The following is a 23,835-nucleotide window of genomic DNA, read 5'->3' as shown; positions in this document are numbered from 1 at the left end:
TGGAACTACTTCTTTGGAGAAAGTGACAGCTTTATATCAGTATGTGACAACATTAGAGTCTGAATAACGGATTGATTTGGATGAGATTTAAACTAAACGCTCTTGATGTTAATTGAACTGACTTAAAGGGGAAAGGTCTCTTCCAGGGATTCCTGATTCCCTTCCCATGAATCTTCCAGCCCTGACCTTCCTGTGGTCATGAGGCTGACCAACTATATCTTCTAGAAGAGGGGCTACAAAATGTTGACATTGCCTTTTGAGCTTTATTAAGAGGTCAGATACATGTGAAAATGAAGAAATATAAAAAATCAGCCACTTTTCTACTTTTCCAGAGAAACTCATTTTTCCTTAGGAAATTCAGTTTAAGTATTGCCAGGTACTTGCAGAGTTAGATTCTTTTTCCATTTCTTCCCTATCCCTCTCTCCTTTGCTATGATTTTGCTTTCTTGGGAGAAACTGAATCCAAGGGTTATAAGTCTAGACTGGGATTTCCCAAAGTAACGTTTGGAACATTAGTCCCATGAGGAAAGTCTTGAAATAAAGATTTGGTGGGCAAAGAATTTTGGGAAAGTGCTGTGTATTATGACACGATCTTGGAGAGTCTTGGTACAATTAACAGATCAAAGGATCTATAAAGCCGTATAAGAAAGAAAGCTCTCCAATTTTATTTAACCCAGCATCTCCCAGATTTATTTGATCATGGAATTTTTTTTCTTCTTCTTCTTTTCTAGTAACATCTGTGCTCTGAGAAATACTGTTCTCAGAGTATCAGGTGAAGAAAGAGACTACCCAGTTTGAAACAGGGCTGATCCAGTTTCCACCAGTGTTTTTCACCAGAAGGTGAAGTTTTGAGGCAAATTTTCCTTATGCTTTGCATAGCAGAAAATGAGAGTGTTCATTTCTTAGGATAACTTTTTTTCAGACTCTAACATCTGAGAATGAGTTATCCCACCAAAAAAATCAATAGATTGGAATTAAGGGAGCCATTACAAGAATGAGGACCCAGGAAAATGAGAATAATCATAAATACATGGCTCTTCAGAGATTGAAAATGAGTGTCATAAGGGGAAGAGAATATGGAGAACATGTAAGAGAAGTCAGTGGGGTGTGGCAGTCCAACAGCCTAGACCCCCTACCCAAGAAAGGAACAGTTAATATTTGGTGGCCTGTGACCCCCAGGATAGCCACAGTCATTGAATATGTTCAAGCAGAACATTCAGAGAAACACCAGTAATGCCTTAGGAAATCCTTCAAACCAAGAAGTGGGCACAGAGGCAGACAACAAATATTTCCAATGACACAAGCTACTGGTGAGCTTTGAGAAATAATTAAGACCAAAGAATAAATAGTACATGCTGGAGACTCATTAGTGATTTTATTTTATTGAAGTTACCGAGTCTGACTGATTTTAGAAAAGCTCAGTGGAAATGCAACTTCTCCTAAATGCCCTCTGTACCTGTCATTGTCACTCTCTGTCATTTTCTTTATAAGTAGCATCTTTCCTTGTCTTACCGTGATGCCAAGAGTTTTTACTTATTTTTCTAGGCATCGTATGCTTTTTATAGTCATATTTCATTAATCTCCTTCCAGTGGCTCCCAGGTATGGACTAATAACCCCATGGATAAGAAAAGTATGGCATCAGGGTGAACACCACACTTCAGCCAACTCAAAATGCCAGGCTTGTTCAGACTGCCCTTTGGCTTCCAGGACTCACACTTCTGTCCTTGGGTCTTGAGTTGGATGTTGGGTCTTTAAGGACCTGGATCTTACTGCTTTTTTGTGTGCAAAATGCACCTCTGTTTGGTAAAGCATCTGCGGTTCTGATTCTAATTTGTGGGGGCCTAACTGGCAAAAACGTAAACATTCTTTTTGGACTGGAAACCCCAGAATATATGGCCACTTTCCAAGCCTAGAGCTTCCCTCTCCTCTCTCTCCCTCTTTCTTTGAATGGAAATTCTCACTCACAGGGGTTGGAAAGATCAAGGCATTTTGAGCACCTTGAAGACTTTCAGATCCCAACTGAAATTTAAATTTCACATTTTACTTATAGAAATCTTACTTCTAAAGGAGGGCTGCGGAGTCCAGGAGCATGGAGGCATAAGACTTATTAAATTGATTAAGGAAATTTGGGGTCGTATCTTATGTCATATTCATACTCTTGGTTACATATTGCAAAGCACAGTCACACTTGTCTGGCCCACAGTAGGCACTTGATAAATGTCTGTTGAATGAGTTGTTCTCGTAGTACCTTTGGGAAATAGGGCAGATGGGAGTATCCCCATTGTACAGATAAAGACACTGGAGCTTAGAGAGGCTGTTAATTTTTCAGAGTCACACACCTGAAAATCAACAGGCCCAAGAGGAGGGCCTGAGTCTCTGAGTGCTGTACCCTGTGGGCAAACCTCCTTGGATGTCAGTATGGATATATTTATGTAACCACATGTATTAAATATGGTTGCATGGCTACAATATCGACTTCCTCTAGAATGCAAATGTGTGTTTTCCCTTTCCTGTCCAACTGTAGCAAATTTTCTCTTATTTTGATTTATTTTCCAAATTTGAATTAAAATGTCATCCCATCAGTTCTCTTCCCATTTGCCCCAGCCTTCATCGACATTATTTCCATTCTTCTGTTTGTGACCATTCATTTCATTCTCCCCCATTTCCCCTTGCCCCTTACTCTTCTCTATTCCTGCTGTCACTGTGCCAGTGAAAATGTGGCTTCTTACGACTCTCCCACTGCCCTAGAGTCACCAGAGTGAGATCCTCAAGGAGTAGAGAGCCTGGCACAGGGAAGGAGGGGAATTGCTCTAGGTTACAGCGGGCCCTTGGCAGTGGATTGCCAGGATCCACATTCTGTTGCTTACTCATTCATGAGCCTCTGTACACACAAGGCCTGGGACAGGTCAGGCCCCCAGAGCAAAGTAGAGGATGCTTCACTTGGCCCAGGGCTGCCATCAGATCAGCCAGGGCTATTGGAGTACTTTCAGATAGTGACCTTATTGTGGCAGAAGCTGGGTTTTCTATTTTGCATCCTCAGCTTTAGGGTGTCCACTCTGCTAATCTATTCCTAGAAATTTGATTGCCCTAATCCTAAATATTACCCACTCCACTTGGCAATTTCCAGAATCTGCCTGCAGATGTAAATAGTGATCTTTGGTCCATTCTCTGTTGCTCCTGTTTACTGTGTGGTCCCAGCATGTGTTGGCTCTCAGATGAAACATGAGTTTGTACCACTGGACACATTTCAGAGCACTGAATGTCCACTTCCATTTTCTGCTGAAAATTCCTATAGAATTCTGCTTGAGACACATGTTATTTTCCCATAAGCCATCAAATAACTTGTTCACTAGAGAACCCAGACCTAACTTTGGCTTTCTTTTCAAACTAGTGGTCATGAGACAGATATACAGATCGTATTTTAAGATATAATGAAATTATCCCAGTGATTCTCCCCATGCCGACTGCACCTGTGCTCTCTTCAAAGCAGCTGCAACGCTCGCCACGTTGGTTTTGAGATTTCTGGTCTCGAAACATGTCCCCTCTACCCTTTTCTTTCAGGCAAAAAAACCCATAAGGTAGAGTTAGTTCCGAAAATAAAAACAAGGTTCCTGCTCTCTCTCCTTCCCACCTCTGTCCATGCTGCATACTCCTGAGCTCCCAGATTGAATTAGTCAGTGTCCTGCAGAGCATTCGCATAGGAGGAGAACTTCCAGCCATCAGGTCCTCATGGAGGTGTGATTGGAGGCAGGTGACATTTCCAAGCCCCATGTGTTTCTTGGCCCCAGATCTGTCTTGTAACCGCACCCACCCCCCTGCTTTTCTCTTCTTCCTCTTCCTCTTCCTCTTCCTCCCAGGGCCTTGAATTTTATGTTTGGTTAACAGGAGTTGGTGGAGTCTCACTGTCCACCCAGGGAAGGAAGAAGTCACAGCAGTTCCTCCCTGGGCCCTGTTACTTCTCAGAAAGCCAACTCAAGGCCCTGGGATTCCCCCCTTGCCCTCTTTGTGAAATGCTGGTTGGGATTCTGTGATCGATGTCCTGCTTTCCTTGCACTTTCACCAACAGATTAGCCCAAGTGCAGCCCTTTGAATTCTAACAAACAGACGAGGGGTTTAACTTGCTCCATTGCCCCCCAGAAGATGGATTCTGTATATAGAGTTGTTATTCCTAGCTTTTGCTTAGGGAAGGAAAAAAAAAGAATTTATCTTATGTTTTGAGGTTAAATGAATGTGGGATAAATGTATACATAGTGTCCTGTGTGTATATATGTATGTATAGCTATATGTCAGACGAACTGAGGACTTTTCCACATATGGAAGAATTTCTCAAGATCATGTTTAACTAGAAATTTCTCTCCCTAACTTCCCCTGAGTGCATGTTTGAATATACATTGTATATACATATATGTATGTATGTATGTGTAAATACATTTTCATGTTTCCTACATAGAAGAAAAATTAACTACCACATATCAGAACTTACTATAGTTTCAGAACAAACAAAAAAATTTTTGTTCCCCATGACAGTAACCTAATAAGAAAAGTTACATGTCTTAGGGTTTTAATATCAGTTTCCCATCCAAGCTAGTATGTCTGAAGCTTGACTGAACAAGAGACGATAGAGGTTTTTTGCATTGCAAATCTAATTTCATGGACCACCTCTTGGAAGAAGCCTTTGGGTTTTGGCTTCAAGTAGGGATGAAGCCTTCAAATTCAAAAACCCATGAAGAAACCTCTTGTTGGGCTGATGTTTATTGGATGGGATAAGGGTTCAGAGATTTCAACTGTTCCCACTCTTGGGCCAGTCCTCTGAGAATTGGAGTCAAAGATATCCTGGAATGCATTTTGAACTAAATCTTGTGAGCCACTTGCCTCTTTTCTTTTTGTAAACAATAAATTAATTTTCAAAAATCAAAATATAATTGACCTTTACCATTGTATTAATTTTAGTTATACAACATAATGATTTGCTATACGGTTATACTGTGAAATGATTACCAGAATAAGTTTAGTTAACATCCTTCAGCACACATAATTGCCAATTTGTTTTTCTTGTGCTCACTTGCCCCTTTTCTGATGCTCCTTTTATCACAAGTAGATTGGAAGATGCTGTATTTAAAACTCAACAGATTTTTTTTTAAGTACATGAAGTAGAAAGATAGCTCAGATGTCGTTTTTCTCTTTATCCCTCAAAGACTAACAAAAATCCCTAAAGCTACTAAAACACAAACCAGAGGAATATGTGGTTTCTCACCATTGGGAAATAATGGTGGCAGTTTATTTGTTTGCTTGTTTTTAAGAGCAGAAGCTCTGGAATGACCCTGTCATGGCTGTGTGTGAGGCCACAGGTCAGGAAGGAAATGAGGACAAGTGTCTGAACTGTTGAGGGAGGTATTTAACTGCTCCTTCCTCTCCTAGCAGTTATGTGCTCACCCAACCATTACAGCCACAGGAGAGGAAGCAGGGCGGGGCTGCTACAGCCCTTAGGCAGCTGGCTTTGCAGAAGAGCAGGTTTTTGCCAGAGCTCTTTAATCTGGGTGTGATGTTAATTCCTTACATGTAAGCACATGAGGGCACGATTTGATAAACCCTGCCAGGTAGGGTCTTCATGTCTGGGAAGAAGGCAGAGCTGCTTAATGCATCAGGATCTTCCTCTTAGAAAAGGATTTTTCCTTAAAGGAGATTTGAGCCCATTGAAGATTTCAGTCTTACTCTATTTTGGGTAGAGCTGTTTTTCTCCCCTTTCCCTGATTCCTCTTAGTTTTAAACCTTGTTTGCAGTATTAGGGTTTCATTAAGAGATTTGTTGCAGCATCTTTTGAGTCAGCAGGGGTTTTTCAGACACAGTCTACCCTCCCCAGCTTGTAGACGTAACTCATCTTGGCAACATGGAAGCATTGATTCCTTTTCAACTTGCTGCTTTAATCCAGTCACATTTGTCTAAGAGGCAGCTCTTCAGCTCCCCCTTTGAAAGGGGGTGGCCAACCTTGAAAGGTCTGGAAGCAGGGAAATCCATTTTCTATTGCTAAACACCGTTGCCTCTCCTTTTTTCTTGAACTGATGTAATAAGGACCGTGTTGGTCTTCCATACCCCAGGCACTTGCAGCACTCAGGAGATAGGAAACCACAGAAAAGAGAACTGGAAACATTCTTTAAACATTACTGCACACACACAGATTCTGAAAACTACCTTATTTATGGAACAATAGCATTTAAAAAATTGTTTCAGCATCTATATATTAATGAACTGAATAAACCCTAGCTTTGAACAGCCCAGAGATGTTAAAATAACTAAGGATAGTTATTTTACACTATCAGATCCTTTTTACATACACCCTTTTGCCTGTGGTCTTAGGGCAGTATCAAGTAATTTGTTATAATAGTGAGTGACAAACTATCAAATGCTACCAACAGGGATGGTGTGCCCAGTTATATTGTATATGTCTGTAATGTCTACAAGGTAGTTTAATTTACATTCTCCAGTTTAATTCACACAGCAACCCTATGAAGTGTCAGGGTCTTCTGATCCCATTTTCTTTTTGAGGCAACTGAGGAAGTGAAAAGTCAAGAGGCTAGGGGATTTGGTTGCCCACTAGCCAGGAAACAGCAGAACTAGAATCGTGTAAAAAAAACACAATTTTCACTCTGTTTAACAAAGCCAAGCGTTAATGACTGATGGATGAGGGAGTGAAAATAAAGCCTGTCTCCACCCCACCCCTTTTTTATGGCTATCTGGCAGTGGCTCAGCTTTTAGCAGATGTTGACTTTGGGCTCCAAAAAAATATTGTTGGCCAAAGTACAGCCTTCCAGCATTTCCATCTTCAGCTGGGTATCTTGTATCTTTCAGCTGGGAGAGCTGGCACCATGCACTAGAGATTGGTTTGTCAGAATTACTTTTGCTTGAAGGAAATAGAAAACTAGTTTCTTCAAGTCACCTTATAATGATAGTCCAAAAAATTGAGAAAGTGCCTAAAGATGCCACATTAGAAGTGAAGGAGAATGCCCCACAAAGAAGACTGAGATGGCTGCCTGCCTCAGGGGGTCCCTGTGAGGTGGACTTGCTGAAAACCAACCAGGCTGCACCGGCTTGCAGCCTCTGCCTCTCCCTTGAGAAACAACCCCATGTGTCTTTTAAAACATGGATATCGCCCATCATGTTGCCCCTTAGCCAGTGGCGTTCAGCTTTCTCCAACTCAGGTTAGAAGAATAAATCAGGAGTGCCGCTAGCACAATGAGAAGGGGACGGAACCATTCTGGGGAGAAACAAGTAAATGCGATCTTGGCAGCCCTAAGGAACTCTGGAATCCACGCAGCCTTCTCTCTCAGTGGAGTGGAGTCATTCAGAAAAGCAAGGACCGATCCTTATATACTTACTCATTTGAAAATACATGTTAAATTCCCACATATGCTGTGAGGCAGTGTGAAGGGAGTGGAGGTGCTGCCTTTTCCCTCAGGGACCTTGAAATTTGCTGGGGTGCTGCTGATAGGCCCTGTAAGGGACAGCCGCTGTGTGCATGTGAGGTTCTCTGTCTTCCAAGAGCCAGAGAGACCCCACCTAAGTTGTACCATCCAGCTCCAACCAGGACCTTCAACAGCTTGCAAAAGGGCAGTGCAGAGTCCTAAGGACTTCAGAGCTGAGCTAAGCAGAACCATCGGATGTTTTCTGGGGCCAAAATGAGGCTTCTTCCTGTGGCTTCAAAGTTCACATGTCAGGACAGTGTACCTTTGTGGTCAGACAGACTGAAATTTGATCCCGGCTCCACAGCTCCTGGCCAGGTGTCCTTTAGCAAGCTACCTCATCTTTCTCCCTGAGCCTGCCTTTCCCTGTCTGCACAAAGAGCCTCCCCATAACTGTGTCTTGGTGAGACTTAGTGAAGAAACTTGGAAAGCCATCACACTCTCTCTAACCTGGAGCTGGTGCTAATACCCCCTGGCTCATTTCTAGCCCAGGTCAGAAGTAAATTAACATTTATACTTAAACAGAACACAAAGCAGGTATCTGAATCTAGATAGGACTTTTCTATTCTTTGGGAGAACTTGTCTGCAAATGGGTCACACAGGCTGTAACAAATACAAATCAGGTAAGAGTTTACAGCCATTCCTGACCTTATCACCTGAACAGAGACATCCATTTATGGGCTAAGCATTCTAGGAGGCAGGAGAAGTGGAAGAAACAAATGGGAGGTTTCCAGAGGGAAGGTTTGGACTTGACCCTGAGAGAAAACACATTAGTGCCCTGACAAGGCTCGAGGCTTGAGGCTCAATACCCTCGTTTCCAGGTTCACGCCCACTGCTTTCCTTTACACATGCTTTCTTTTGCCAATTCTGGCCAAGCCTGCAGTTTGGAAATGCCAAGAGGAGTTGCTTTGCTCGAACCCGGGCACAGAGCACATCATAAATCCCGTGCTATGGTCCTGCTTTTGTGGCTTGCGTGGCCAAAGTTTGCAGAGTTCTGGGGCTTGAAGTTTGCAGAAAGTGTCAGAGAAGCCATGAACTATAGTAGGAGTAGGGGTGGGTCTGGTGACTGTCCACGCCACACCCTGTAAGTAACCAGGACAGTCTCCCTGCGTTTTCCACAAGGAGGCCAGGTTGAACTTCCTGGCAGAGACAGCTGGCTGAATTCTTACAGAGGCAGTAGGCTGATTTGAAAGTGATGCTTCCATAATTTCATTCTCATTTCCAGCCAGGACAAGTGTGACAGTAAGGTCCCCATTAGGAACCTAGTGCTTCGATTTCAGGAAAAAAGCCAGCTATCAACTCAAAGAAAATTGCAGATGTTTAAAAAAAAAAAAATCCCGTGATGGGCCGGGGCTTGCCTGCTGGCTATATCTAATACTTCAAAATAAAGACCAATTAAAGGTTTACACTGGGCCGTTTATCATGTCATATTATGGAGTTCCTTCCCAGACCTTCTTTGCTGGGGCTAATAAATGTCCCCCACAATGGCAAGTCTCCTGTCTTGTCAGTGATGACTCAATCACTTTGCCCTTAGATCTTGTCATCAACATAGCCCCATGAGCAGCCCATCCGGTGAGGGATTTTGTTTTATCTCAGTACTTAGAGAACCCTATCAGAGCGCAGCATCTGGGACTGCAGGATTTCCGTCATGGCTTCATATCATCTCTGGAGCAGTAGATACATCCTGAGTTTATTTGATAGTTAAGCCTCCCCCCTCGTCAATATCTGCTGTGTTTTGTGGTCACTATGCTCTGGGCTTCAGCCCACCTTGGTTGTTCCATCCCCAGATGCTGTGGACAAAAGCAGGCGGATGACGGATGGACTAGGGAGGCTTTCTTCCCATCCAGATATTTTGGCAACTCCTGGCATAGCAGTCACTCCCAGAGAACACACAAGGGAGCAAACACCAGGCAACATCCAGAAACCCGACTGCAAAGTCGATTTGAAAACAGAAAAACAAGGGAAGGAAACAGACTCTCCCAGGCCTGATAGATACATTTTAAAACTCCAAGAATTTCTAAATAACTTGGCATGAATTTAGGGATCAAGTGACATTTATCTGTTTCTTATTTTTTGGTCTCCAGATTTACATTTCTGTGCAGTAAGGTTGCTGAGGAAATTAACATTTGCATACAAAGATGCAGGCAGTGCAGGAGTCAAACAGCTGCGAACGTTTGGAAATGCTTGGAGCTCCGTCTCTGATTAGCTCCTGCATTTTTGTTTTTTATTCCCCAAGCGGACACTCACTCTGACCCAGATCACTTGGTGATTAGGGTCAATTCATGTTTAAACTTTGAAGATTAGAGAGAACAGAAATGGCCACCACTTCCCTTTCTATTTTCTTTTAAAAACTTTAAACTTTAGAAACTAAAACCTTGAAAGAAATGCGTAATATTCTGAGTTCACTGAAGGAATTTATCCACATTTCTGCCATGTTAAATGTTAGCAAAGTTTATATTGGACTGTCATATTTCTTTATTTTATTCACCAGCATATAAGACGTCGATCTCAACATCTGGCTTTTAATAACCCTCGACATCTGGGAGCTCCTTTTTATTCCTATGGTGGACGAGGCACAGTAGTGATATTGGCAGTGTATATTTTCGAGCTACAACTCCTGTCTGCTTCAATCATAATTAATTACCACTTTTTAATATATTTAATTTGCTAAAAGTGATTTGCATTAGACCACATTTCAGTGTTAAGAAAATAGTGGTAGATTTTGGTGGCAATGGCTTTCTTTCCTGTTTCTTCTTTTTTAAAATTTAAATCATCTATGAATGGATCTGAAACAAACTGAATCTATACATGCTGTTGGGTTTTAAATACAAAATGAAATAAACTGCTCTGTAAGGAGAGTGATTTTACAGCCATTTAGAAGCAGTCAGCAGGGGCTGTGGGCTGCATTTTAGGGAAAACCTTCTATTTTGTTCTGTGACTCTGAGCCTGGAGTTTTCCTGTAGCCATGACTTTGGGGGTCAGGAACCTTATAATGAAGGCTAGGACCTCCATCCAGAGATATATACTTACACACATACCTACAACATTCTGCATTGAATTACAAGGGGTTGCTAGACCCTTTGAAATCCATTTGTGGATGCCTGAGGGTCCCATGCTGTAGACTTTCCTTCTTAATTAGCATAAAAAAGGACATCAACTTTGCTTTTCTCCAGGAACTGAGAGGAAGTTTAATGAATGTAAAAATCCATATTTCTCAAGTTATGTAGGGAAAAGGGAAGTTTATTGCCAGGAGCAATTACTAGACTGTGTAGTGATAAATAAACACAGGTAAATTTTACATGAGAAGACCCAGCTAAGATGATCAATTGTACCTTATTTTTTGCCAGAATATTACTATCCAAACTGTCAGTACAAATTCATACTGAGTTGTCCAATTCAGACTCTGTGCAAATCACTTGATTGACTCAAATCAGTGGGGCATTGTTAATTCTTTGTGGGCCACAGACCCTTTTGGCAGTCTGGTGAACTCCTTTTATCAGAATAATATTTTTAAATGCACAAAATAAAATTTACAGAAATACAAAGGGAAGAAATTATCTGAAAACTCATTTCAAAGACCACAGATCTAAATTCTTGAGTAGATGAAAATTACCTTGACCTGTCGGCAATATTAGGTTGAACTGTATGAAATTGCTGTTTTCTAGATCAAAAATGGTCAAATATAGACATTTTCATATTATTCAACCTAATATTACAACAACTTAAGCCATAAGGATACATATGATGAGAAAATGTTCCAAGTTATTGTTTTTCCTGTTCCAGGTTTTCAAAACAAAAAGCAAATCATGGGAAAACCTGGTTTCGTCAGGGATTTGTTAAAAGACACAGCTCCCAAATTATGTGTGAGACCAGGATATGAACCACGCAGTTTTCTACACTTTGTTTCTATCCTTGCAATAAACAATGAGAATTCTTGTTCAAAACAGGACCTTGTGTTGGTGGATATACTTCTGTCTGCAAAGATTCAATTTCCCTACCTATCGGCTTCTTCACTAAGCGAGGAAAATGTCCTGAACCATTCTGGAAACGTTTTCAACAAGAATTCAGACCAAATAAGTTTCCATTTATCCACAGTTGGACACAATTTTAAGTTAAACAAAACTTCCTTTCTACAAGCATTTTACTGAATTGAAAGTTTACTCTCTTTGCTTTGAAACTTATTTGATTGCAATTGTATAATCATTCCATGCAAATGTATAATCATTCCATGGCGGGCACATCCTCTTTTATGCTGAGAGCAAAATAGAACCTGACAAATCAAGAAGATCACAGCATGTTTGAGCCTTTGTGAAATAACCAATGTGAATTATCGCATGCTACAGGAGTTTGTTCCACCCAAGTCGACGGAGTTTTTTTTTTTTTTTTTTTTTTTAATTCTTCTTCAGCCTTTATTGATACTTTAAGCTTAAGAGAAATTAAGGGTATTTGGTTACTATAATTACTTCTCTGCTTACTTAAAAGGTTTAATCTACTCCTTAGGCATATGCAATTCAGATTGCATGCTTTCCAAAAAAATAATCATCTGCTAATGTAGACTAATTTTAATCTTCTAATCCAATCTTGACACAGACTCAGAGCTGGGTGGGTGGAATGTTTTTGTGTAGGGGTTGCCATAGATACAAAACTCAGTTATGTATTTGACAAGTCAGTGATGTGGCACTTAAGTTACTGTGGATTTTTTTTTTCCCTTGCTCTTTAAGATTAAAAAACAAAGTGAAGATCAGTGTGCCTTTGTAGTGCATCACAGTGTAACTAACCTTCTCTTCTTTCATTCCGGTGTTCCCCTCCTCTCCGTGCACCTCCTTACCCTGGGCCGGCCGCAGGATGACGAGGAGGGCATATGGGCATAGCCGGGCCTGTAAACCAAAGTTCCAGTTTTGTTTTGAGGGGTGAGAAACCATCTTTTATATCATTTTTCTTTTAAAAATTGCATTCTAGTGTGGTATGGTATGTGTGCTCAATTGTGTTTGCTGATGTTTGTGAGTGTGCCCTATGTTTGCTTCTGTGTTTTGTGACCACCCCCAAGAGCTCCCTCCTTCCTGCTCCCCCTCCCTGCAACCACATTATTGTGCTGCCTTGTTGGGGCTGGGTTGAGCACGAGTCGAATGTTTTTATGTTATTTAAAATGTAAACTATGCCCTGGTTAGGATTTATCCACACTTTTTAAGGCATGATTGTGGACTCAGAAATTGTCACGATTCTCCAGTCGTGGTTTTCAGCCAACTGCTTGCTTTTACCAGATATGCCAGTATGGTGTGACTCTCACGTCCTTCTGGTTGTGTCACATGTTTCGCAAGGAATAAGGGAAATAAAACTGTTTATCTTCATGGAGCTGAAACTATCATCTCTAAGAAGCCCATTTAATGGATTGTACTCTCTTCTATGGCAGTTCTGAAGAAAACACAAGGATCAAGGCATAGTAATGGTGCATGGGTAACTGTAGCTCTTTAAGTGAATTAGAATAGAAATATTAATATTGGCAGGTATCATGAGTGGTATTATATCTGTTGTTTTTTGACAGTTGAGCTTCTGTGGAGTTTTGCATTATGTTTCATGCATTGAATTTTTCAGAGGGTTTTGCTCTGTTAAAGGCTGATTTTTAGCTATTAAGAACCCACTCTTTATTTCTGGGCTATCTGCATGATAATTGAATAGTGGTGTGTGTAATTGCTGTGTGTTATAAAATGGAACACTGAACTCTAGGGACTTTTGCTGCTGGGAATCACATCTCTTCAGGATACTGCAGGCTGTATAACACCAAGTTGCAACACTCTGGAGTTGAATATACCTATGGTGATGTAGAATATGCTGTTGAAGTTGGTGACATTGTATATGCCATTGTGTTCAGAACAAGAAATGTTCTGTGTGCCACAGTCAAAAAGTACTCAATGTGCCGTTCTTTTTCTGGGACAAATGTGAAATGTCCTAGGTCTGTGATTAGAGAGGCAGTTCTTTGGGATAACTCAACAGGTGTGCCCTTCTCCAAGTCTTGCCTTCATATTCCGTAACAGTGGTGCTTCACACGAATTTTAAAACAGTAACTGGTGTGTTTTGCCTGTGGGTGACAGTTTCATTGATGTGTTTCACTGCTCACTTGAACCTGTTGTAGGTCCCACCAGTGAGTCAGACTGCTTTCTCTGGTCCTTTAGGGAACACACAGGAGTTTGATTTTCCTTTACAACATCTTCCCACATAGTAAAAATGTAACACTTCCTGGACCCATTTGCCGCCAGTAGAACCTGCTTCCTGGTCACATCAGACTATCGCCTCTCTTCTCCCTTTCCTGGGTAAAGTGGAAAACAACACTGGAATTAACTCTTCCAGAAGCAAAGTGGTTCCAAAGGGAAGCTTATCAATATGGGGAGGTAGAGAAACCAGAGAAATTCCTAAGATTCTGTCTGAGAGACTCCCTATCTAGGAAAAACTTTAAGAGAAACATTGCATTTACTCATACAGAAAAGCTAATAAATATGTAAATTGACCTGAAACAACTTTAAATGAGAAGTAAAGATTTCATAATGTTATAGAGTGACCATGTGAAACCTGCCCACAACGTGCGTGGAATAGGTAGGCAAAGGAAGGTTCTACGAGTTTGGGGTTGCCTAGAGACGTGTAAGTCCTTCTTGGGGCTCTTTTTTGGAGCTACTTCTGCTATCATAAGCGTTAGGACACTGGGCTGCATTTGTGTCTCCTCCTGAATAATAAAAATTTTTATTGCTCTTTCACAAGATTCTTGACACCCGCCCTGCCATCCCCTCAGATAGGAACCTTGTCGTCTTCAGGGGGGAACTGGTGCCAAGGCCCATAGACAGCCTTGCTTTGCTCAAGGTAGATGGAGACAATGGTGTTAAATCCCCATCCTCCTTATTCTTTCATGAAATTTCCCCAAACGCCATGTACCCCAGAAAACAAATGTCTTCTGAAAATTAGTCAATATATAATCCTGCTTTATATGCTGTAATAAATTTTATAGGCTTCTGAGGAAAACTACTTATCTTTCTTTATGACTCCTTTAAACAAGTTTGCTCAGATATCCTCAGGCTTTTAAAACCATATCTTAAGGATTTAAATAATGAGATACTGGGGGAACCTTCTCTTGCTGAACAGCCGTTGCATGTTTTGAGTCGCATTACAATCTGTGGGGCCCAAGGAGACATTAAATTTATAACTAAAGATGGATAATAGTGGCACATTAAAAATTAACTGTTTTGAATATTTTGATTTATGGCCCTTATAAAAGAAACATTACAAGAAGTTATTTTACTAGGCATCAGTAATATGCTTATAATAGCAACAGAAGGCCCTGACTTGAATCTAGTGTTTTGGTGCTGAAATGAATCATAATTTAGGAAAAGTTGCTCCAAAAATTACAACAAATTGGAATTAACATAACAAACCTGACAGCTCCTCCCCTTTTTGGCACCTCTAGATACTAGCCCAGGCATGATTTATTTGTCTCACTGTGATCTTTCAAGGGTGGTGTTTTCTGAGAGCAAAGTGGGCTGGAAGAAGTTTGCTTTTCTAAAGAGTTTTGACAGCCCCTAGAGCTAGTCGTTCCCCCCATAAACCTCACGCCCCAGCCCAGCATTATCAGCATGTGACCTGTGTAGTCCACAGAACCCTGAGCTTGGTTTAATGCTCTACTGTCACTGTCTTAAAACTGTGAATAATTTTTGAACGAGGCACGCCGCAGTTCATTTTGCCCTGTGCCCCACAAATTATGTAGTCCGTGCTGCTTAGATCCACCATATATTCCTATACTCTGCCTCCAACTCCTCTCCAGTCCCCCTCCCTGTTGGCTCATCCCCACTCCTATTTTCCTATGGCTGGAATTTACCTTTGGCCTACCTTATTTTTCTGGTTTTCTTGCAGAGACCCCATAGGGTCACATTTCCAGCAATTTGTTGCCCTCATGGGCATCAGTGAAATGTGTATTCAACCCCTGTCCCCTTGCCTACCCCACCCCCCAGTTTGATTGTGAAAATGTGCTCTTGGAGCCCTTCTGCATTTTCTGTCTTGCTTTGAAAATACAGGAAAAGCAGCTGCTTAATTCTCCGTTACTTTCCTTCAGGAAAATCCACTTGATGTGGCAATCATTTGTGTCAGCAAATAACTCTGCATTTCCACTGAATGAAGGTGCTTTCCTTGGACCCCCAAGAGGCACTTTGGTTTGTGAATATTCAGTGAGGTGGGATAGTGAGGGACCTTGCGAGATCTAGTGCCACATCTGCCTTGACATTTGAATGTTTGAGCTTTTCCTGTGAACTCTCGTAACTGAGCAGACATGGAACACAAGATCATTTTTGTTTCTTAAACCACTAGAAAGGAATAAGTCTTTCTACATTGAAAACATATGCAAATGTTTAGGACCTGATTCGTAAAAATACAGATGTGGGCATTAACAAGTTTTGGCCCAGGGCCATGATGCTAGTCGATGCGTCCTGTCAAAATGAAGAATTGTCGCTCTGTGCCACCAGCACGTGGATAGTGAGTGTGTGTATGAGTCACAGAGCACATAGACTTGAGGAGGGGGTTTTGCACACACAGAAACAGTGCTCGAAGGCCCATGGAACCCCCTGGCATGCCTCCTCTCAGGAAGAATGAGGAAGGAGGTATTTTATTGTGGCTGGGAAGTTTCTACGTTTCGTGCCTTCTCTTAGCAGAGAAGGTCTGGGCACAAGGTCTGTGCTCATCCTGCTCTCCCTGTGCTCAGCCTCCTCAGCTGAAGTCTTGATGTCTCTGCAAAGTGGAGGCTTTCTTTTACATCAACTGTACCAGGATACCAACTAGTGTTTTTGATTCAACCCACATCTCCTATGACTGAGGATCTGATACATCTCCTCCTTGTGCCATTGGCTCCTAAGAATTTTCCTTCATTCATTCATTCATTTATCCACTCATTCAGTCATTTTTCACTTATTCATCTGTTCTTTCATTAAAAAGTTAAATTCTTGGTTAGGTGCTGAGAAAATAGTGATGCGTAAGATAGACACGGTTGCTACCCTGTTGGTCTTACAATCTGGTTTAGGGAAACAGACCATAAGAATATAAATATATGAATGGAAACCTTATACATTTTGATCATTGCTTTGATGGAAACTGGGAAGATATTGAGATTAACAAGAGGAACCTACTTTAGCAAAGGGCCGAAGGTGGGAAAGAGCTTTACGGGCTGAAGGAGCTTAAAACCATAACTCTGGGTAGCAAATAAGACAGTAAGATGAAGATGAAGAAGTGGGAAGGGGCCAGATCATATAGGGCCTTTTAGGCCAAGGTAGGGAGTTTGGGTTTTAGCCTAAGAAAAGTGAAAAAAAATGAAAAGAAAATTAGAGGATCTTAAGCAGGGGCATGACATGATTCGATTTATGTTGTAGAACAATCCAGGCTGCTGTGTGGAGGTTGAACTGTCGTGGCAGGAAGAGCAGAAGTAGGGGCTGTTCCATCATTTGTGAAAAAATTAATGGTGCTGAGCCAGGGGAGCAGTGGGGGAGATTAAGACAAGTGGATAAGTTGGAGATGAGACTAGGAAGTGAAGTCAGCAGGACTTTGATGAAGAGTTAAGAGAGAGGATTAAATCAAGAACTTCCAGATTTCTACCTTGGGTGTCAATGCTGAGACACACCATTATTGGAGGCTGAAGGCTGAGTAGGAGTCCTGTTCTGTTCTGTTTTCCCCAGATGTCCAGTCAGACTGGCCAAGGAAAGGCAGACTTTTGATCCCCTGTTTTCCGTTTGCCTGTATATCAGCAGGGGAATCTTTGGCCTCTCATTGCAGTGACGTGTAGGCTGTCAAGTTTAAAGCATAGCTGGAGTCCAAGTTCCAGAGTGTGTGTCTCCTTTGACTCTTAAAGAAAAGGAGAGAATTGAATATCAAAGACTGCAAAGAAAAATCAGCAGTCATAGAATAGGGAGACATGTGGGCACAGTGGTCTACAGAAAAACCGAGCTCCCAAAGTTGTAGAAGGATGAAAAGGAGGAAGATGCCATTGGTTCTTGCAGTTTTTCCTAAGATCCTCAGTCATCAAGAATTCTGTCAGTTAAGGAAAACCTTGTGAGATTTTGGCTCCTATCTTAAAATTCCGAGTATATTATTTCCTGCAGAAGAAGCTTTCGGTAACCAGTTTTCAGGAGTTAGGGTGAGAAGTAACTAGAAGTAGCTACTAGATGTTTCAGAACCACCATTGACAAGGACTCTGCCTACTTCCAACTGCAGAATTAATTCCTGGGTGAAATGAAATGTTTTTGCTTTATTTCTTCCCCCTTTACCTTCTTTTTTTGGCTTCTCTGCTCCTCTGGAAGATATCTATATATTTAGATCTTCTATTCAGGCTTGTAAAGCTGTTCTTCAGAGCTACAGCTTGAATGTCCTACCCCAAGTTCTTTCAATCAATAATTCATTCAAAAAAAAAAATATTTCTTGGGGCTTCCCTGGTGGCGCAGTGGTTAAGAACCTGCCTGCCAATGCAGGGGACACGGGTTCGAGCCCTGGTCTGGGAAGATCCCACATGCCACGGAGCAACTAGGCCCGTGAGCCACAACTACTGAGCCTGCGCATCTGGAGCCTGTGCTCCGCAACGGGAGAGGCTGCGACCCTGAGAGGCCTGCGCACCTCAATGAAGAGTGGCCCCCACTTGCCATAACTAGAGAAAGCCCTCACACAGAAATGAAGACCCAACACAGCCAAAAATAAATATAATAAATAAATAACTTTAAAAAAAATTTATCTCAGTACTGGAGTTGAGGCAGTGAAGAAAGTACAGTTCCTATCCTAGAGGAATTTAGAGTAGTACACAGATTCTTAAGCTGGTGTTCATGAACCCCCAAGGGTCTGCAAACCCCTGGACATGGTTAACAGACTTTGATGTGGGTATGTGCGCATCCCCCAAGGAGAGAGAGTATCTGTGATCTTCAGCAGATACTCATAGGGGCCAGTGACTCAGAAAAGGTGAAGAACCGCTAATCTATGAGAAACTGGGTGACAGTGTGGCAGTGTGGCTCATAGTGTGGTCTCTGGATTCAAACCAGTCTGGGTTTGGACTGGGCTGAATCCAGAGACTGTTTGGCTGGGTGGCCTTGGGCAAGTGTTGTTCCCTCTCCGCTCTTCGATTTCCTCATTTGGAGAAGGTTATACACACCTTCCAGGGCTGTTGTGAGGATTAGATGAGATGAGGTGAATGAGATGCCTAGCCATGTCTGGTGCACGGTGAGGCCAGTCCTCATGAGAATATCACTGTTATTATTGCAACTGTGCTCAGAAGAGTGGACTCTATATGCCAACTGAAGAAAGTAGTTGATACTGTGGGATGGGTGACTTTGGGGGATAAGAGAAAAGACAGAAGAAAGGAAAATCAAAAGGCGAAATCTGTTTTTATGACCAAAGCTATACGAGCCAGCTACACATTTTCTAGCAGATCTTAAAGCATCGTTACCCTAAAAACACACCCTGTTTAGTTACTTTTGATTATAATGGCACCTAGGTCTAGCAAAGGAAGGTTTGATTGCTGGAGACTCTGGATTAGTCCATGTCTAGCAGAGTGTCTCTTTCAGCTCGAAGAAAAATCGAGTGAATAATATGAAAAGCCAACAAATATTTGATGACCAATTGTGAGCTGATAAATTGAAAGAGAGAAAAGGGTGTTGATGTTGCAGTCCACCATTTTCTGCTCTCAAGTATGATGGACTTGGTTGGGGACAGGGGGAGAAGCTTTTAAGCAGAATCGAGCGCAGCAAATAAGTTCTTATGGGTTTTTCTGGAGCTTGTAAGGGTTACCTGGCAAAGCAATGTATGTTGGCTTGGATATGACCACACTCTAAGGACCTGAAATCTGGCTGAGAAATCATAAACAAACAGTGGTGATAAATGACTGTGGGCCAGAGGCGGGAGGCGTCTAGCGGAGTGTTGCTGCATTACATTACATCCTTCCTGTGCCAGGGCTGGCTCACAGGGAGCTCTTCAGCCTCTCCCACCCCTTTGTCATTTGCTGTAGAGTGTGGTATTGGTCTGGTCTTGTTTAACCTTTTTTATTAATGATCTGTAAAGGAGAGAAAAGAGCATGTGGAGGAAGGTCGCAGATGACACTAATTTGGGATGTGTTGGAAACACTAGGGAGGTCAGAGAAATCACACAAATGGCCCAAAGAAGGTTAGGATCATGAAGGGAAAGTAACAAATCTTGGAGAAGTTCAGATACTCACATCTGGTGAAAATTAATCTGAGACACAGATATCAATGGGTGGGAGGGGTATGGAAACTGAACACTAAAAGAAAAATAATAAGCTGAGTGGACATTGGGAAATCCAGCCACGGGTGAGAACACAGAGAGAGGAGCCAATGGCATTTAGCACTGTCCGGACATTAGCAGGTGCCAGAGAGACGTGCATCACCATTTGTGACAATCGTGCCCATACATTGTCTTATACTTGGGACATCAAAATGTTACACACCCTCTCTTCCAGAAGATCACCCATAGGTCTCATTCCTAGACTTGTAGACCGAGAGTAGACACTGCTTTGGGGAGCCGTCCAGTTGGTGGGCAATGTTAATAAGCTGGACCAGAATTTTCTTGGTGATTCAGGGAGAGGAACCCCAGTCCCATCTCCTTCCAGTCATCTCCACATCCCCAACAAAATGGAAAACCAGACAACATCCAAAACAAGAGTATATACTTATGGTCACCACTGGGTGTTTCAACCAGAATGGTTGAAATATTCCTTTCTGTCACTGAGTCATCAATTGACTAGAAGCCATTGACCATGCCCAGATGGGTCTTAACTCCATCCTCAGGCCTTCCCCATATATGCCTTCCCAGAGGAACATGATCTCTGAAGGAAGCGTGCGGGCCCACTAGGCTATCAGATGATCTCATGAAACAGATACTACGGATCCATTTTGCCTGGGTGGTCACAAGGTCCCTTCCCCATGAACATGTCTATCAGAGACATTGGGATGGTAATGCATTCCCTCTAGCTTTGTTTTCCAGAAAATATAATGCAAATGCTAAGAATAACAGCATAAAGCAACGGAAACTTCTCTCCTGCCAGGCCCTTGTCTAAACTGCCCCCATCTCTCCCATGCAGATCCTGCCCTCATAAACACTAGGCCACACTTGCCTTCCCTGTCACAGACCTGTTCCCATGGTAACAAAATCACTGAGATGCTGAATCTGCATAAGGAGGAGGCCTGCTGTTTCTTTCAGCTTCAGGGAGCTTTCCACAGGCTGAGGATCAGCCTGGCTCATTTGCTACCCCACTGTGTGTCCTAATAAGTCTGGCCCCTCCTGTTATGTCTGTGTCAGTGGTCACAGGTCCTTAGTGCCTCAGTCACTGTGTATATGTGCGGAGTGGTGGAAACAGAGCTCCCGGAAGGATGTAGAAGAGTTTGTTATCATCTTTTTGAGAAAAGACCATTGCTTCATGAAACCTATTAAACTCAGAATAAAAAGACAAATATCGATATGTGGCTGAAGACCCCTCTGGCATACATTGTACCTTCGTCCTTCAGAGGAAAACGTAGGATGAGGCTCTGAAACAAAAACTACAAAGATCACTTTCTCTGGAAAACTCTAAGCTCCTTACAGCCACTGCTTTATTTTCGCCATTTATTACTTTTATGTTCATTGCAAAAAACAGAAAATTTAATGAGGAATCAGGAAAAAAGTTCTTAAAGTCCTCATTCAGAGAAAGTACCATCTTAAAGCACATTTTCCCTATCAGGTATGGTCATGTAAATATATAACTGACAGAGACAAATCCGACTTTGCGTAGTCTTTGGTGCTAAGTGGTTGGTAGCACCCAGGCTCTGGAGTCAGACAGACCCAGTTCAAATACTGGTTCCACCACTCTTAAGTGTTGCTTTAAGCCTTTAAAGTAGCAAAGGCTATATGGTGGTTGTTATTTACTCAGTGCCACAGGATTGATTTTCCACATTGACAAATTGAAATCGGTTTATCATTTTGATTTCTGCCCTTCATCAGGCAGTGGGAAGAGCCTCTGCAGGCTGGGGTGGGCATACTACAGCCCTCTGGGGAGCAGGGGGGGGGAGTTATACTGCCCAATGCATTGGTTCTTGGCAGGGGAATGAGGCTTCATTGTTCTGCACTCAGGTGGCAGCCCGCGTAGCCCGGGTGCCCGTAGCTGCCCTGAGTCAGCATGTGGTGGGGTTAGCAGCCCTGCTTGTTCCCCAGCAGCCATTCTTCTTTCAACACACCTTGATCTCTGATGTAACTGCATTATTTGAGAGGAGTTTCTGTACAAATCCCTCTACAGAAAACAAAAACAAAAACAAAAACCCCTCCATGATTAAAAAGGGAGTCTCCCCATTGTCCCTTGCGTGGCATTGGGTTGTGATTAGGTTCTGCTTGTAGGGCTTTTTGCTGCTCTTATTGGTTACTTTTATGGTTTTGTTTATTCTTTATACTTGTATCTCCTGGCACCATGGCACTAGCTTGGGAGCACGAGGAAACCATGTCAGGGGAAATCTTCTGCGCTCCTCTTTCCGAAGGCAGGTGACACTAGGAAATGAAAGAACACCTGTTTTCTTCTGAGGGAGGAATGGCTTGCCCCACTGACAGCATGTCCACCAGCCGATCAGAAACTCGATTCAGCCTCGGAGGTTGTTCAGTACAATTGTCAGCAGAATGTGGGGACGAGAGAGGGAGAATGAGGAAGTGTTTGGAACCAAAGAGTAATCTTTGTCCCTCCTTGCACAACAGGCTTGGGTCTCGGTGAAATCTGATATGTCAGATAAGGCGGTTACTGCATGTGAGAGTGCAAGCTGAGACACGCCAGATGAATTTTTCGTTGTTATTATTTTTCTTTAAGTTATGAATGCACTAACATGTTTTCAAGGCCAGACTGTGAAGCTGTTTCCACACTTTGTGGGAGACTGCAAGCACCTGGTTTGAGGCTTGGGACTCCCACCCATCAAGGCCTTCTAGGAGCTTTATGTAACTGGGTGTCTGCCTTTGGCATGCCTTTCACCTTGGGCATTGGATGGAACAGGGAAGGACGGGCTCTCTCCATCTCCCCCTGGGATGATCACTGCTTTCCCAGAAATCACGCTGGGGGCAGGGGAGGCTGAAGGGAGGCCTTCAGCCCAACAGCACCATGCCTCGTCCACTCATCGTCAGAAACATCTTCAAAGTTCTGAGGGCTGACATTGCCACTTCTCCCACTTCTGTCTCACTCACACAGCTCCCTCACCAGTTTAGAGAAAATAGACCACGTCTGTCTCTGATTTTCTTCTGATCCCCCATCAGCTCTATGAGGGTAGCAGGCAGGTAGCACCATGCCTATTTTACAAAGTAAGAAAGTTGACTCTCGGTCAGCTGCTCCTTCCCCTGTGGTAATAGTTCCCTAAGGATGTTCATCAGAGCACTGATGGTACTGGATATTAAGAAATACTATTTTAAAATTATAATAAAAGCATTCTATGTTCAAACAAGTTTGAGTAAAACTGGATTAAACAGAATCAAATAGGTTTCTTCACTGCAGGCATTCTCAGAGCCTTTGATGGGCTAGTGTCCTCAGGCCAGTTGTCACATTCTGAAAGAAAGAGAGGTTTGGCTGGGTCTACCATGCTTAGTTGCTCATGGACCTTTTTTCTTCCCAGACCCTCATCTGGAATTATATAGACTCTATCTGGGGAAAATGTATTTTGGGAATATATTTGGGGAAAGGTTTGCTGCAACTTGCTGTCTCTTTGGTCTTCAGGATGGGCTATTTGCCCTAGCAGGTGGAGCTACCACCATTGTTTGAGATCGTTAACTAGGAGCTGGCAGAATCCTGTGCCAAAAAGAACGAATGAATGGGCCTGAAAAGAAGGCACATAGCCCAGCCCCACCATTAAGCTTTTATTTTCCTTACTATGGTTGAGCAGCTATGTTTTATCCAGTATTTATCTGAAACTTGAGGGATATATATGCCCAGTGTTGAGTAAGACCTATAAAGGAGAATTTGGGGCCTTTAGCCAAGTTGCCTTCATGATGGAAATGATGCAGGGCTATGATGTCAGCAGAGGTGAGAACCAGCAGTTCCGCTCCTGTGCTGTTTACCACACACTGGCCACTTTCCGAAGTCAAGGCTCATCAGACTTTTTCTGTAATGGCCAGATAGTACACGTTATAGACTTTGTGGGCCAAAAGGCAAAATCAAGAATATTATATAAGTACTTATATAACAAGAAAGAAAGCAAATTTTCACAAGTTTTTCATTAATGAGATTCAAAATATAATGAGTGTAAATTTTGTAATAACATGTCTACTAATGAGAAGAATTGGATTCTTTGGAGAGAGATTACATTTCACTTAATTGGTGTTCAACATTAGTATTCTCTGTCATCAGAATCTTTTGCAGATGTT

General features: G+C 42.3%; 1 protein-coding gene across 1 annotated transcript in view; it reads left to right on the top strand.

The window, feature by feature from the left end:
• The window catches only part of ERC2 (ELKS/RAB6-interacting/CAST family member 2), a 743,450-nt gene extending 731,121 nt beyond the window's left edge, over nucleotides 1–12,329 (top strand). The window contains exon 17 of the mRNA XM_059940600.1: nucleotides 12,180–12,329. Coding sequence (XP_059796583.1) covers nucleotides 12,180–12,329 — 150 coding nt within the window. The remainder of the gene's footprint in view (nucleotides 1–12,179) is intronic.
• Nucleotides 12,330–23,835: the final 11,506 nt, after the last annotated feature.

This window comes from Balaenoptera ricei, chromosome 11, assembly GCF_028023285.1.
Source record: "Balaenoptera ricei isolate mBalRic1 chromosome 11, mBalRic1.hap2, whole genome shotgun sequence".
Lineage (NCBI taxonomy): Eukaryota > Metazoa > Chordata > Mammalia > Artiodactyla > Balaenopteridae > Balaenoptera > Balaenoptera ricei.
Note: the sequence above shows the minus strand (reverse complement) of the source record. Positions and strands in the feature narration are given on the sequence as shown.